The sequence below is a fragment of the Chaetura pelagica genome, unplaced genomic scaffold (genome assembly GCF_000747805.2).
Source record: "Chaetura pelagica isolate M959 unplaced genomic scaffold, ChaPel_1.0 scaffold68, whole genome shotgun sequence".
Lineage (NCBI taxonomy): Eukaryota > Metazoa > Chordata > Aves > Apodiformes > Apodidae > Chaetura > Chaetura pelagica.
Window position 1 is genome coordinate 3,627,149 of NW_009954407.1, and position 17,344 is coordinate 3,644,492.

The 17,344-nt window shown below is 38.8% G+C and overlaps 1 protein-coding gene across 1 annotated transcript in view; it reads right to left on the reverse strand.

Annotated features, from left to right (window-relative positions):
* The window catches only part of TSPAN12 (tetraspanin 12), a 33,579-nt gene extending 17,141 nt beyond the window's left edge, over positions 1–16,438 (reverse strand). The window contains exons 1-2 of the mRNA XM_010004302.1: positions 16,359–16,438; positions 15,598–15,733 (exon numbers count right to left, since the gene is read on the reverse strand). Coding sequence (XP_010002604.1) covers positions 15,598–15,733; positions 16,359–16,438 — 216 coding nt within the window. The remainder of the gene's footprint in view (positions 1–15,597; positions 15,734–16,358) is intronic.
* Positions 16,439–17,344: the final 906 nt, after the last annotated feature.

A 17,344-nucleotide genomic window follows, 5' to 3' on the forward strand; every position in this document is an offset into this window, starting at 1 on the left:
TGCTGAACTGAGAAAGCAAATCATCTGTCCGTAAGGCAAAAGACAAAAAAAATGGCACAGGAAGTTCAGAAACATGAAAGCCTATTCTAGGCATTGAGCAACTGCAGGCTCACTAAACCCAAACACAGGAACTTCAGTTTCACTCTGTTATTGAAGAGAAATATTATACCTCTCTCTAAATCTAATGGTTTGCAAAACAAATAACTCTTATAGAAGTTGTGTGGAGGGGAAAAAAAAACCCAAACAACCCTCTAACGATTATTTATTACCTCTTAATTTCCATGTTTCAAACACAGAAATCATTACTGGCTTCAATGCTTATTCCTTGTCCCCAACTCAATTCCCACAGGAATTGTAATGCTAAATGCATCTTCTTGCATTTACACACTTCTGCTTTTTACAAGAAACAAGGACTTGGTTTTGAAGCAAAGCTTATTATTTTTTCCTATGGGCTGAGTGGCTAAATTTGTAAACGAGGCCAACTCACCAAGGAACACCACTGTGCATTATACTCAGAACTGTGCCAGCATATCACTGATAGTACCTTCTCAGGTACTGATAATACCTGAAATATTTTCTACTGGTTTTACTTTTTTTTTTCCTTTCTTTTTGGTTGTTGTGGTTTTTTGTTGTGGGTTTTTTTTTTTGGGTGGGGACATGGAGAGGGTAGGATAGGGAAGGCACAGAAGGGAGGAAGCAGTTTTGCACGTTATCATAAAGTAAAACCATCTACAAGCAGTAATGCAAAGCCATGATCACCTCAAGAACTAGACATCTTTTGAGGGTCAAATCATGTAGACTTCACATTCCTCTTTTTTAGGCAATTGGTAATCATCATTCTCTCTGCAGCCAGACTATGTGAATCCGTGAGAAAACTGAATCTGTGGTGCCTTCATCCTGTTACAAACCCAGCAGTCAGCTTCACTAAAGGACTTCCTCCAGTAAAGCTGTGAAGTAGCTAAAATGTTGCTTCCTTGAGAGAGTTTGAATGTCTGAAATACTGGTAGAAAACACCCTTTTGAGACTAACAAATAAATGTAAAAATATTTGACAACTGAAGAAAAAAAAAAAAATGAGTAAGGCACTAGACATTTACAGCTCCTCACACCGAATCACAGACACGTGTGTGACCAAGATCCTAGACTGCAGCATCCCTGCAGTGTCAAATGGATGTTGCCAATTAGGAGCTGGTTCTCCTGCAACATCTTTGTTAAGCTTGCTCACCACCACTGGCAGCATAGGAGGAAGGCAGGCAGCAGCTTCCCAACAGAAGCATCTCCTCTGATGCCTGGAACCTTGCAAGGAACAGGTATGTGTGCATGGCTTCATCCCCAGAGCACAGAACTGTGCCACTGCAGCTGCCTGTGGGTGCTTAAACAACTGCATTTTTCCAGTACATCAGTCCTGAAACAGGTGAAGGAACTGGGGACTCTGGGGTTAAGGAGAATCCTGTTCCCCTTCTTTGGGGAAGAAGAAGAGAGTAAACAGGAAAAAAGTGGGAACAGAAACAAAGTCATTACTGTGAAAACCACTCTCGGGTATAGAAAAGACAGAGGAATGAAGGGAAGTCCAAGGAAAGATACAAAAAGATTCCCTACGTATTCACCAGTTCTGCTGGAATACTCTTCATGTGATACATGAGTAAAAATGACTGCAGCTGATATCCTCATCCTGCCCTGAAACCTCTGATACAGAAACCACACACAGCAACAGCACAGCAACCTACCACAAATGAATACTACTTAGTGCAGAGACACTGTCAGCTACTACAAACAGCTTTGAGAGAGGTATTACTCTTGTGCAAGCCCAGTAAATCCACTTCTACAAGGAATTAATACGCAAGACAGAAAGGACAGCAGAATAGTAGAACATATTTAATGGAAATCAAATAAAGACAAAATTTAACGACAAAAGGGAGGTAGTCATCAAATAAATAATCAAAGACAGAAAAGAATAAACCAAAAATGAGGACTAGCATTGAAGTAACAGTTCTTGTGCTTATTCATATAGCATCTGCATAAAGGCTATCAGAACCTGACAATACATGGTATTTTAAAATACACATTAGAAATCAAAATAACTCAAAACTATTTTTAGAAAGATCTGTAAGAACTGTTTAATAGAATAAAAAGTTTTAGTCTGCATAGAATTCCTGGCACCCTGTATGCAGGTAAGCTGCATATATGTCAGCGCTCCATATGTGGAACATATATTCTCTGGCATATGCCAAAAATATCTTTTTATTTCTCCATCTAAGGCTAAAAACTTAAGTATATAATTAATTTATCCTAACTAAATTATTACAGGTTTTCTGCTATTGTATTTTTTCTACCAAACTAAGCAAATGATCACCAACACGGAACACATTACAGGAACACATTTCTTTCTTAATCATCTCAACCATTTAGATACAAACACAAATAAAAATAGCAGATGCAAGCAAAAAAACACTACTAATGAATCTAAGATATTATGCATTTGTTTGAAAGGTGTTTGTTTCAGAAATTCCCATTCTGTCCAAAGAGTAATGGTGAACACACACATAAACAGCCTCTCAACATAAAATCTCTCCCTCGTGGCTTTCTATCTTGCAGAGTATAGGATTTTTTTTGTTGCAATTGTGGGCAACTTCAGGGAACGATATAAAGCATTAAGCACAATGTTACATGTTTTTTGCAAAGATGCAATAAAAAACTCTTAGTGTAGTTCTACAGATTTTTTTTTCTTGAATTTGCCACACAATTTCTGCTATTAACCACTTAATAATGTAATTTGTCTACGCCTTTCAGGCAACATGTGAAAAGAGATGGTGAAAAATAACCTATTTTGGTTACTAACATGGTAACAGGATGGTGGAAAAACAGAGACTTCTGAAAACTCAATAGCTGGACAGTGTTCATACAAAATTTTCTTCTCCCACCCCAGTCCCCATTTAAAATGCCCTTCTCCAAATTATTTTCAAGAACACATTTTTTCAGAGATTTTTTGACACTAGAAACATTAAATTCAAATTACATTTAGGAAACAATAGCTAGAGTTAAAGCTCTAGTCTCCTGCAGTAGCTTCCTTCATGTTGCCTTGGCTATTGCACTGAATACCCAGTGCTCTAGTATCAACCACTCTGATAATCCCACTGGCACAGATATAAAAACCATATGAATGCCCTCTGAGGGTACCCTTACAAGATCTAAAGTAAGCATTACAGCAGAAATTAAGCTAAGAGCAGGAAACCTCATAGAGATTTGATGACTTAGGGGACTTACTATAGCCCTCTGGTGCCAAGCAGTCCAGGCTGGCAAGGGTAGCAGTACAACAAAGCCATTTCTCACAGTGGTACTATATGGGAGTTTTTAATCTGCTACAGCTCAGTTCAATAATTTCTTGCTAATGACCAACAGAATCATAGAATCATTTAGGTTGGAAAAGACCTTTAGGATCATCCAGTCTGACTGTAGATGTAACACTGCCCCCCATTAAATCATGTCCTTAAGCCCCACATCTACATGTCTTCTAAGTACCTCCAGGGATGGTGACTCAAACACTTTCCCATGGAATGCCTCATCAGCATTCAGCTCCTATAACTTGTAAAATCAGCAGGCTGTTAGCCCACACACAAGGAAGATCAAAGACCTGAATATATCCCTTGTCATGCTCTCTTGATCCCACTTGTACCAAACATGGTATGATCGCTTTGTTTGCAGTTTGAAGTGTGATTAGAAGCAAGAGTCAAGACAACTTGTGGAAACATGAACTGAGACAGGGTTCTGCGGCATTAGAACTAGAAAGGCACAAGAGTGGCTTAATTTGTCTTTTTCCTCTCTCAAAACTTTTGGTTTGTATGCTACACGATGCTCCTGTTACTGGGATAAGGACCCTATTTCACCTGTTCTGACAGCTTCCTTTTTAACTACCGTGATCCAAAAAAATGTGAAGGGACTTCACAGTCTACTAAATTCATCCCAAGAGAACAAATATATCGCATCAAACAACATACTTAAAATACTGGCAGCTTCTTAAGCTCACTTCTAGACAGTGAGAAAGCAAGGGAGCATCCTGGATACAAAAGGAAATGGCAATGGCAGGCAGGGGCTGCAACACAGTGAAAAAAAGTGAGAGTACGGGGGGTATTGCAGCTTCTGGAGAATGCGGTCTACAAGCCTGTAGAAATCCTTCCATTTTTGTGCAAATATGCCTTTCTTTGAAGGATCAGTGCACTTATTAATGAATCATGATTCACGCGCTCTGTGTTTCATTTAATAAACATATTTTTTTCAAGCTCTACTGCTTTCCTCCCAAGCGTTTTTCTCTTCTTCCAGAAGATAGAAAGCGTTTTTATTTTCTCCCACAGACTCAAGAAAAACCACAACCCCTTATGTCAGAGCAAATGAAGAGTAGCTGATGAGCAAGTTCTGCCTCCTCAGACTTGCTGTCTGGTGTCACACCAACTTCTTGGGCAACGTGGTCCATGTGTCAAGAGAGGCAAGGAAAGCGCTGGGAGGGAAGGGCAAAGGCTGGAGAGGACTCCAAGGGTAAGGCAGCTGCAGCATGAAACATTATTGGAATCTCTAAAAGATCACAGTATGTGGTATGCAAAACAGATGCCAGAAGTTTTTAAGAGTGTTGTGCAGTTCCCAATGGCTAACAGCCTGAGAGCATCAGCCGTGTTCTTCTGAGACGCAAGCCATCCAGACATCTGTCTGCACCCTGAGAAACATCAGATGACCACCACCACTGGATCACCAACAGAAACCAGACTCTTTATGTGCAAAACCTAATACAAAGTCCTTCCTCCCACTCTAAGTCACAAGCCATGATTCCCTTTGTTAAAGTTTAAAACCTACTTTATTTTAATGATTAATCCAGTGATATTTCTTAAAAATAGTGCAATGCTCATTAAATGGAGTCGGACAAGCTGGACAGAAAACTGAAATCCTCTGTTTATCCACTCCAGCAGCACAAACTTTCCCCTGCCACCCCTCCTCCCTCCCCAGCTCCTTCAGACCTGCCCTGAAGAGATTAACAGTTCATTTCTCATTCTGATTGAGAATTTGGTTTACTTGCTTGACAACACAGAAATTTGTGAGAGACGCAATCACAAATCAACAAGGAAATGGGCTGAAACCACCAACTTATGACTTTAGCTACTGAATGCCACGCAGTTCTTCAGAATGAATACATTTCATACCAAATGTCAAATATCTCTATTATTCCAGATTTTGGTTTCCCAGATCACCAAATCTTGTCAACTTGTACTGGATCTTAAAGCCTGTGCCCTTTATAAAGTCCAAGTTTCACATTGACAATTATAACTTTTTTCAAAACCTTTAGAACTCATTTTCTGTATAGAAGCAACTTTAAAAAATGAAAATCAAAGTTTTCCTTTTCTATGGTACCTGCCCAAGTTCTTTTGATTGACCCAGCTACTTTTTTAAAAACTAAACAAAATTATTTATGAATAGTTAGAAGTCTGTTTGCAGCCTCAATTCTTCTGTAAGATATTGATGATCTGGTTTCAATTTTCACTTTAACAGCTAATGTTTGCTTATATAAGGAAACAAGTATTACTTCAGAAATAAGCAAATGCACACTGAAGAAAATTATTAGAATTTATTTGCCCAAGATTAAATTATCTCAAATCAATTAACTTCAAGAAATAAGGGGTCACTGCAAAGTCATGGTAAAGTACTGAACAGGACACAGGTAAAAACAGATGTTAGACCATTATTTCCTCAGGGCTTACAATATTCCCTTCCCCCTCCTTCTCCCCTTATTTCAAAACAGAGCACCCTTCATTTCTCTAAACCCTCTTTATTTTCTACCAAGGAAATTCAACACCAGAAAAATGCTACTTCGGTCAAGAAAATTCTTTGTCCTTGTAAAACAGACCAATTCAGTGCCGATAACACACAATAACTTTGCCTCAGTGTGCCCCCTAACACTTCAAATATTCACCATGTTGACTGAAGAAGTGCTCTTAGATTTAAAACTCATAAACCAGCCCCTGTGCACACAGCAAAATATCTCTGTGGTTAAGTAGTCGGAAGGGCAAGATCAGGCAAGAAAAAGGGATTAATTTACCTGACAGGACATGGACTCCACACAGTTTGTGGCAATAAGAATGCAGTTGAACCACAGTGTTAAGGCATGCCTCACCAGTGAGGCTGGGCTCTGTTTCAGACAAGACACAGAGGTTTTCCTGGACTCTGTGGATCAGTTTACTCATTTACTCCCTCCTTGCTCTCAGGGACTCTTCTGATCTCTCTTTCAGCAGAATTAAAAAAGCATTAAGAGGAGAGAAGCTAGAAAGGACAGAAGGTAAAAAAACACTACAGCAACCAGACCACATGTCATCTCAGCATCTTCCCGTTTTCTTTAAATATCTGCAGGGTGGGTGTCAAGAAAGAATGGCCAATCTCTTTTCAGTCATGCCCTGTGATAGGACGAGGGGCAATGCATGCAAGCTAGAGCACCCGAAGTTCCACCTCAACATAAGGAAGACTTCTTTACTGTAAGGGTTGCAGAGCACTGGAACAGGCTTCCCCAGAGAGGCTGTGCAGTGTCTTTCTCTATAGACTTTTAAGACCCTGTATGCATTTCTGAGTGACCTGGCCTAGATTCTGGGGTGGGCCTGCTCTGGCAGGGGGGGGTTGGACTCTATCTCCAGAGGTCCCTTCCAATCCCTAGCATTCTGTGATCCTTTTCTCAGTCAAGATACAGCATTCCTTATTCCCATCCTGGTGTCATTCCCAGATCCATAGTCTCAACCCCAGTCCCTTGAACCTACTGCTAAATCGGTCCCTATTTTTTCAATAGCTTCCTTGTACCCACTTCCATCATTCCACTTCATCAACCTTTCCATTGCTACCTTCCCTCCTACTTTCACCAGCAAGTATCCCTGCAGAGCCCTTTTCAGCTCTGGCACTACTTCAATTCTTTCTACTACTCTGGGCATCCATGGCTTTCAAGAACTTGACTGGAGGAAGCAATATTAACAGTGTAACAAGTGGGAATGCAGAAAAATTGGAAAAAAGGAAGATAAAAGGAACAAGGCTAGCTTCAAAAGCTTTGCATCCTGAAAACTGACATGGTCACACCCAGTAAAACTAATACTCAAGACATACATCCCCAAGAGCAGGCAAAGTTGTCATTCCCATCAGGTGAGCATGCAGTAGAAGCTGAGCATGCAGTGAAAAACTTCATGCTGAAAACATACTGAAACCATAAATGGATACTATCAACATACATTTATATTTTACTTTAGCAATGTACCTTTTCTCAAAAACATGAGCAAGTGGCTCTTAACTATTGCAGACATACACAAAAAACCCTGTCATTTTAATCAATGGTATCAAAACCACACTGTCCAACCTTGCTGTCATAAGTCAAAGACACTTCCCTGAATAGCCCTCTAGGGGCTGCACAGTTCTTGTTACTTTGAGCAACTGGGTAACAGCACCAAATAGTACTAGCACTGCGCCACCTCTGCCCTGGTATAACACGGCTGTTCATTGCAGGCAGTTGCTAAGTGTCAGGGCAAGGGAAGCAGATCATGACTGTGAGCACAGCAAACATTTGGATTTAAGCCAAGCATTCACAAGAAGAACTGAACACTCCCACCATCTCAATTCCTGTCGTGCTCCTCCACCCCAACACTCTTCCCTCCATGCTGCTCAAATACGCAGCTGCTCATTTGCTGTTTGTTCAGCAGGCAGCACCCTTCATCTCTGAATGCCAGGCAATTTGTGTGTCTCTCATCTGCAAGTTCCCTCGACTAATTAAGAAAATTAGGCACCATTTCAAAGCAGTTGCCTTTGAAAAAGTCTTTTAAGTACATACACAGTGCTGTAAATTTAGGTTGGAGAAGACAAGGTCAACAAAATGCACCCCATGCTTAGGCAAGCAGACAGAGAGGCTGGCACTGGATACCAGGATCAATACAGTCCACTGCACCATGCTGGAATACCTGTAGAAAGCACTCACTCCTGCAAAGTCTGGCTTTGCTCTGTGGTGATATTGTGGCATCACCAACACTGATTTCAAAATCCAACATTTGATTTGAACCTTAAAAATCCTGATCTGAACAGGAAAGAATAATAACCTCTAACCCATTTCAAGGCAAAAAGATGTCTAACAATGATTAGTACAGGCATGCTCTCAAGCAGTTCACCTCTGAGGTTTAGAAATATGTAAACGAAAAAATATGCTCTATATTTATTTTCTTGACAAAGTTGCTAATATCTGAAAGTACTAAGATATAATAAAAATTGGTGACCTTTAAGTGTATTTTCTCTCACAAGTGGAATGTCAAACATGCAGCATTTAAAAATACAAGCTAAATGTCCTTCCCCTTACTTCGTCCCTTACTATCTGAATTTGAGTTTTAGCACAGTGCCAGCTTCTCATCAAACCTGTACTATAGTATTATAAACCCACTTAAATATGTTTTTAGACAAGGCAGATCAACCTGTCTTGTCAATCTGTTTTCCTTCTGCTCACACCACATCTGTAAATAAGCTGCTAAAAAAAGGCACAAAATGTGAAAATTAACTCAGTCTTTGTCCTGTTTAATTCTAAAGTGCATGTGTTTACACCATGTGTATTTGTAAGCTATTTCTTTCTTTTCAATGCCTGGTAGTTAAATAATGAAGAAATACTGCTTAGTAAATAACTCCAGTGCCAAATGTTAGTACAAGGTATTGGAGCAGCTGTGAGTGTGGTAACAGTCACATGGGTCAGACAAATATCCTACACTGTTACAGAACAAATAACCAATACTATGTACTATTGAAGAAATACATGCTGCCACAAAAAATATAATTATCACTAAACTCTCATACTAATTCATGCCAACTGTAGCCACAAGTACTGCCAAACAGTTGGTGCTATGGTACTGTAGAGCAGCTAGTATTTCACACAGAGTAGGAGTCCCGTCTAGGAAGACATTAGCAGTTACTGTATCTTGCAACATAGCAGATGTCCAAATGTTATCCTCCCTACTACCTCTGTGTCTACATGGACTGAAATGGATGTATGGGTATAGAAGAATCTGCCCCATAATCAGTGGTTCCCTGTCATGTTTCAGATGGACGTTACAGAAACCACTTTGACCAACACTGCATTTACCTGGCTGAGAACTACTGACATAAAACAGTCACATTCATATTATGGTTGTCATGTCTCCATCTTACCTTTTCAACTAAAATACAGTATAATTTCATTTTTTCTCTTTATGAAATATGTTTTTGAAGAAAAAATCGGTTTAGTTTAATGACACTTTGTCAGGTTGTATTTCAGCTCAATTAACAATTTAGTCTGTCAGTTTCCAATGCATAACCCTGTTCTGCTATAAACAAACAAGCAGTTTGACCACACACCAACAGTGTCTAACAACATTTAGCTCTGAGGAATATTTCTCTGCCAAATTTATGTCAAAAATCAGTAAAAGGATTTGTCCTTTTGACCATCAAGTATTTCTAATGGATTTTCCCTTTGTGAAAACACATGCAGACAAGTTTAATCCTGTGCTGTTTGAATGCTGTAATTACAGAAAACTCATAAACACCAGAATTTACAATGAAAACTCCACCCAGGAAAATATCTTCCAGTGGGATTTTCATTAAGCTCTTCTTGTCAAGCAACAAAGCTTACTCTTGTTGTCTTAATAAAACAAGAACTTAAAAAAAAAAAATGTGCACACCCTTATGGTTACTATTCTTTAAAAATATATGTATGTGTGGCTTAGGTTTGGGGTTTTTTAGGCTATGTGCACAACAGACTTTAAAAACAATCCAAAATGTACAGAGCTGGAGAAGAGGCAAAGGATGCTTCTGGATTTGAAAAAAAAACAACAAAACAAGAAAACAAAACAAGCTAAAGAATCTTGTTTGAAAAACCATAACAAGCACCATAAAACCTGGACTCTAGTTGCTCATCCTTGGACTTTTTATACATTAAATGTTAGTGACTTGGAGTAGTCCAGATCTTCCCATTTAAGCTGGCATCACAGCCAACTTCTCAAAGTAAAAAATGAGCCAGAATATCAATCTCACTCCCAAAACTCTTCAGCTTTTCTCAGATCTCCCCTAAAAATAATAGTGCACAACTTGCCAACACCTTCTTGGCTTGAGCAGTTTGCCACTGAATGAGCAACAAAACAACTCTTTAATAAATAAGCATGTTTGGTGTAACCATATTACAGGGCTGTAATAACGAGTAGAAAGGTGCCCTCCCATGTCATGCCAGGCTGAGCAGAAGGACATTCAATGAACCTCACTCAAAGCTCCACTTATAAAGGTTCAGTTTACATACTGGTCACAACAGGAGTCAAACCGGAAAGTGTTTCTGGTTTCCTAACATATTCCTCTCCATAAACCAGAATGCTCTTATGGAAAGTTTACAAGAAAAGCAAGAGGAAAGAAGAAAGTAAGACTCCAGCACTTAACAAAAATTCTCTCTAAAGTTATGTGGCTAATATTAAAGAAACACCTACTTCTATTGGTTTGGCTCAATACTCTTTCTAAAGCTGTATAATTTTTTAAGTATATAGCTGGAACTGAAATTATGTAAGTTGGCATAATTTTGTGTTGTCAGATGCATTGGATTTGCCTGTTAAAGAAGCCTTCTACTTAGAAGAGAATTACCGTAAACTTAAAACTTACTTGGTCAATATAGTTTTATTTTAGAAAGGGCATCCTTTCTAAAGGCAATCTTCTAGATACAAAATACAGTTAGGGATTGAATTTCTTCTGTACCTCTGAAAAATTCTCATGATAGGTTCTAAGAAAATACAGGAGGATTTAATTTGACTTAACACACAAGGCTTTTTAAGTTAATTTAAGCATGTGATAAGAATTTCTAAGTGAATCATACATTATTTTAAAAGAAACCAGAAAGGACTGAAGAATTCATGTTACACTGTCACATATTCATTGGCAACTGAACCATATCAATTTAGTAAAAAGAACACTTGCAAAGCAAAACCAAACTTTTAAGATCCAAATAGAATTTTTCTGCCCCTTTTTTGTTTAATATGTTACAATAGAGCTTGAATCCATTCTAAATCTTTACCTAACAGCTTCTCACTATACTTTATCTTGCATTAAGCAGGGAAGAAGTGCACAGCTCAAATCCTCTAGGAACTAATTTCAAGTTAAAGGCATATTGTCTTCTCCAGAAATCATGCCCTCTGAAGATATCCTTTCTCTTCTTCCTCTAGATCAGAAACCTCTTGGGTCTTCGTCCCTTGAGATGGGGTGTAAATCATAGGTGATAGAACAGGCCTACACAGGGAGAACATGCTCTCTTGTAGGGTCTTTGGAGCCTGTGTCTGGCACCCCATGTTCATGCAGTTCGAAAGGAACCAAATTCAGCCACGACAGAAATGTGAGAGGGTGACCCCAGCTGCAGCAGAACACAAGGCAGGGCCCAAGTGTGAGTATCTCACACTGGACACGCAACACTTCACAACTCTCAGGCACTCTCTTCCCACGCTGGCTAACTCTAGTGTTCACAGCGTATTTTTAGACTCCTAAGGATTAAGAAATACTTCATAGTTCTAAATCAAAATTACCTGTTGTACTTATCATTACATCTTATTTTATTTCATTAAAGCCATAGAGTGAAAAACGTTTAGGTTTTTGTGTCATTTGGGGTTTTTTTACATTTGTCAAACTTTGCTCCACATGATAGTCCTTCAAATACTGTGGGAGTTAACTACCCTGATAGACAAAAAAAAAAATAGTCATTTTTCATATGGACAACAAACCTACCTATCTTAGGTGATTAATTTCAATACTTAAATTGCCAAAATAGAGCAAGAGAACCTCGCAAGAATTTTAAAGAAATTTTCCACACCTGAAGAATCCACTTTTACATAAGGACACTGGCCATTCAGAACCCAGAACAAAAATATATTACAGTCACTTAAGGTACACATGGGCTCTTTATGCCCACAGGACAATGTATTCCTGAAGCAATTAAAAATAAATTATCATAGTTTTAAAATGCTGGTTTCACAAATAATCCACAGCCTGCACCTCAGACAACTGAGGTGTTATATTTTCAAACTATTAAATGGAATAAACATTAGTTTAATATATATTTATGCCCCATGGGAAGTTGAGAAGGCTTCAAGCATTTAATTGCAAGAAACAGTTTCAAAAACTAATTAAAATAATTATGTATTCAGGTGTATTAAAAATATCTAACACCATAATATGTATTTTTATGGTCCTTATGCTTTATTAGATTTTCCAAAAATCCAATTAACAACATTAGCACTAGCAATTAGCATGCTGCCAGGAACGTCAAGATTTATATCCAAATATCTCTGCATGCCATCATTATGGCTGTTCATGTACTTCAAAATGAAGATTAAAAGCACGATTGAAGAGGTTGTTAATGTTTTACATGAAGTTTCTTTTCTTTTAGTTCATCTGGTTGTACAAAAGCTCATTCTGTTGATCCATCACTTTTCCGATTAGTCTGATGAATGAAGCATTCACTTAGGTCTGTGTACTTCTGTAGTATAACATGACTGCGTTCATTTAACGATTAATCAAAGACAATGACATGCTTAGGAAGATAGCATTTAGTTTTGCTTATCAGTTTGCTTAGCAAGAGCAATTTCCCAGGCTCCTGAAAATGAAATATTGCAACTTGAAATTATAGAAATGTCTTGTTTTGATTTAGTGTAATTTGACTGCCTAAACACACTTTCAATACTTTATTTCCAGATGGCATTAAAAGATATAAATAATTTCTTCTTTCACTGGCAGTTTAAATAAACTGAAGGCCGTAACAAGCTTAAATTGTACTTTCTGTTTAATTAGTTGTGATTTTTTTTTTTCCAAGGCTTGTACTGTAAACAAGAACCTTTTTTTTTTTCAGGTACTCGGTAGCACTGCTCTTCACAATGTAGTTGTTTTTGGCTTTTAATTAATTTTAATTCACATTAAATACCATCACCACCATAAATTAAAAATATTTTATGACAAAAATCTACTAACCTTAATATAAAATCTAAGGGCTTATAAAGTTTAGTATCGTTTAATACTTTCACTACGTATATAAAAATATGTTCAAAGCCCTTTTAATGTATGTAAGAAAGATTACTAGATAAACAGTTACATGCCAAGAACTTACATTAATCCATTATTTTTATGTAAGTGATCATAACTAAGTAAAATGTGTCTTAGAACTTGTTCCCATTGACTTTAACATTTCAAGTTTGAGATCTAGAAATTAAAAATGCATCACTATATCACTATATCACTATGAAGTATTAAGTTTTAAATGAGAGATTTTCCTAACTACATAGCTCTGAAAGAACAATCTTCATATTGTATAAATATCCAAAAGGAGAAACAGCACTTGTCCTCTTGCAACTGAGAAACACTTCTGCTGCAGATACTCAGCTGGAAATCTCACATAAAGCTTACTCCCACCCTCTCAAACAAAAGAAGACATTTTAAAATAAAACTTCAGCATGGTTTTAGCTGCAGTTAGACTATTTTCTATTAGATAAAAGCAAAAGCTGCATAAATTGCACCCAAATTCTCACTTCTTTTTGGGTATTCTGTGTAAAATTTGTAAGGTGTAGGTCATATAGTCACGTGCGCACAGATCCACAAGGAAAATGCAACCATATGCACTTTGGGAGAACCCAACACACACTGCAATGAAAAATCAGCAGAAGCCCAACTCTACTTGGATAAGACACCTGAATATTCTCAAGAGCTGGAGAATTTTAGCTGTCCACTTTCTCCTACTGCAATGACAGTAGTCAAGTCCATTGCTTATTCCACCCTCTTGGGCTTATAGACTGCTTGGAATCCTGCTCATCCTCACATGAGAGTAAGTCATATGAAGAGTGGCTGATGGAACTAGGGATGTTTAGTTTGGAGAAGAGGAGGCTGAGGGGAGACCTCATTGCCCTCTACAACTAGCTGAAAGGAGGTGAGCTGGTTTGGTTTGGCAGGATTTTTGGTAGTGGGGGAAGGGCCCCAGGAGTGGCTCTGGTAAGAAGCTGAGAAGCTCCCCCTGCCCCAAAACCAGGGAAGAACCCACTAGAGGGACAATAGATGCTCCTCTGCGATTAACATACGAAAGGACTGAGATAAGAGCTGAGCAGCTCACTTAAAGAAAAAGAAGAGCTGTGCTGGATAGGCAGAGCAGTGTGGTGTATGAGGAAGAACAGGAAGAAGGCACCCCAGCAGAAGTTTTTCTGCAACCTACGGCAAGATGGCAGCTGTCCCCCGGCACTCGCAGAGGAATGTGGTGGAGCATTCCATGAAGGCGCCAGGAGGGGTGAATTTGGCCAGTGGACTTGGATTCTGTGGACAATGGACTCGAATTATGCAGCTGTGGAAGACCCTGGCGCCAGGGGAGGTGACAGTTCCCGAAGCAGCCCATGACTGTGAGAAGCCCAAGCTGGAGCAGCTTTCTCCAGACCTCGTGGGAAGGACTCATGAAGGAGAGGTTCGTGGAGGACTCTCTCCCATTGGAGGGATCCCGTGGGGAAGCAGGGAAGGACTGCAAGGAATTTTTCTTCCTGAGAAGGAAGGAGTGGTAAAAACCAGCCTGTGAACTGACCCCATCCCCTGTCCTGCTGGGGGGAAGGAGGGAGAAAAACGAGGAACAGAGTAATTTTGGTTGGACTCTGTGATCTCAGACGTCCTTTCCAACCATTGGTGTCCCGAAGATAGCTGACAACACCATGACTATTCTGTGATTAAAAGACAAAGCCCAACTCTGCAAAGGCCTACTGGCTAGGATCCTAAGCAGTGTACAAGCACACAGCACTCCTTGATCTCAGTTCTGCCAATGGTTCAAATATTTTTAAACCTTTAAAATTGGTGTCAGTTTAATGGGCTTTCTGAGGCTTTTTCTGGTTGGCTGTTGGTATTTTTATTGTCTCCAAACTCACTGACTTCCAAATGAAGAAAAATACATTTGGCTATCTTGACAGTTGAAGCCTCATCACACTTAAACTGTACAGAGCCTTGTGCAAGAGAGACCTTTGCTTTTCAGTTGCTGTTGGCTCAACCATGAGCCTCCAACCAAATTATAAAGTTGGCTATTTAGAATTTATTTTAAAACTTGCTCACAACCAAAGGCAACTGCACTAAGAGAAGGCAAAGCTTCTGAATGCACTCAGAATTAACTTTAATTAGCTACAAATGCTATTACTTTGCACACACAATCAACTGTGGGGATAAAGCAAAATCTAGGTTATTTAGCTATTTCACAGCCAAAAGCCAAAACAGTAGTATAAGGGTTCATTTCAGAGCAGACTCATGTTCCTATAATTACTGCTACTTAAGAGTTTGAGTTATTTTTCCCTTCAGCAACTCCTCTACTAAATTAAGTGGATTTTTGCAAATGAGACACTGCTTGTCTTTCAGTCACAGTATAATGCAGTCTGGGCAATAAATTCTTTCCTACTGTGTGCTTTGCAATTACAATTCCTCACCAATATCATAACTCAACAGAGTAATAAAAAATAATCAGTATTTATCTGTGCCTGTGGATCAAAACTTTTCCTAAACTGTTGGAAGAAAAAAAAAGTTAGCTGGTTTTAGAGGTTATGAAACGTACCCAGACAAGGAGTAACAGATTTCTTTTGACTGTTCCACAGTAGCCCAGCATTCCAACTATGATGAGGAAGCAGCAGACTGCAATCATGACCGGGTGGACCACAGGAAAGTAAGTCAAAATGACAGCCTCCTCCACCCTATAACCAATCAGAACCATAGTAAAAAAAACCATAATCACACCAAAATGATCCAGAAGAAAAATGTCCTATAGCCACTGAAACAAAAACGATGGATTAGCAGATGTCTTATTTCCAGTACCTTTCACAGAAATCTCTTCTACACGCTTTTAAAGTCAAATGCTGCATCTGAGTACCAGAAAGTATCATCTGAAATCTCTCTGGAGTGCAGGCAATCTTCCTGTCTTGCACTTGCACCATATGTAGCACAATGAGGCCCTGTTCTATCACTAGGGCTCATAAGCACTGTTGTAATAAAACTAACAGCATTCCTAAATCTCTAGCTTGAATAAACTATTGAAAAATAAACAGTAATATAATATGATTATATGTTGGCACTGGGCCAAAAATTGATCCCTGTCAGAAGAGAAAGGCACAAGAATAAAACAAGATGGAATTGATAACTTTGCCCTTACTCTAATTTCAACTGATGTCAGAAATGATTGCAAAAACACACCTTTCACCAAAAGAACAATTAGCTCAACTGAAGGCTTCTTACTTCTAAAAACCCTAATTAGAAAACTTGCCATATAAAAAACCACAATCAATCACCCACACAGATTAACAGTTTTAAGGAAAGCTTTACCTTGTTTCTGCGGTTAAAGTGAGAACATTATTCAGGTAGTCTCTCATCCAAGCAGAAACACCTAATACGCTGATGGACATCAACTAAAAAGAAAAGATGAAGTTATTTATCATGCATTTTAAAAAAAGTCAAGATCATTCACAATTCAAGTAGAGCATCAATCATGAGTAATTCATCCATGCTTCCATTTATCTGAACAGCACACCATCTCCAAAACTGTACTCCTGTATGCTTGGAGTTGGTTTGCTGCCCAAGTTTGAAGGAGCCAGTGACAATTATCTTCTCTTCCAGTACAGATCATTAATGCCTGGAATACCTTCTCAGAAAAGTGATACCAGTGCTGCCTCAAGTCCCATCATTGCACAACGTACCACAGAAACAAAAGGGAGGGTTTATGCTGCTAAAATCAGCAATTCTTCCAGGGTCCACCAGTCTGTGTGAAAACACAAAGCCACTGCCAGATACACAGCCAATGAAGAATAATCCAAAGCCATGTACAGGATGCAACAGTACTCATACACTGACACATAGGAGAGGAAATTTATCTTGGGGTCAAATTTAGAAGAATATGATTCTCTCACTCATTCAGACAAAAACACACTATGAGCACCAAACCTGTTTCCTGAACCGTAAACTCACTGTACTTCAATTATAAACCCCAGATAATCAAAGCATTTGGATACCTAACTTGCCAGGCACTTGAGAGGCATAAAGCCACTACACTTTCACTAGGGCTTCTTCTACAGCAAGTAAGCCCCAAGATCAAACACACTTAAAACTGCCAGCACACACAGAAAAGATGAAGACTAGAATCTCCTCCTAGATATACTCCTAGATACTCCTTGACAATGACTACCTGCTTGGAAGAAAGCATCAGGCAAATATACTACATAGCAACTAAAAGCATTTTTCTAACACAAAAAGGGGTAAAGAAGACTGGAAGCAGACAGCTTTCCTTCACATGGTCAAAAAACAACAGAAAACAT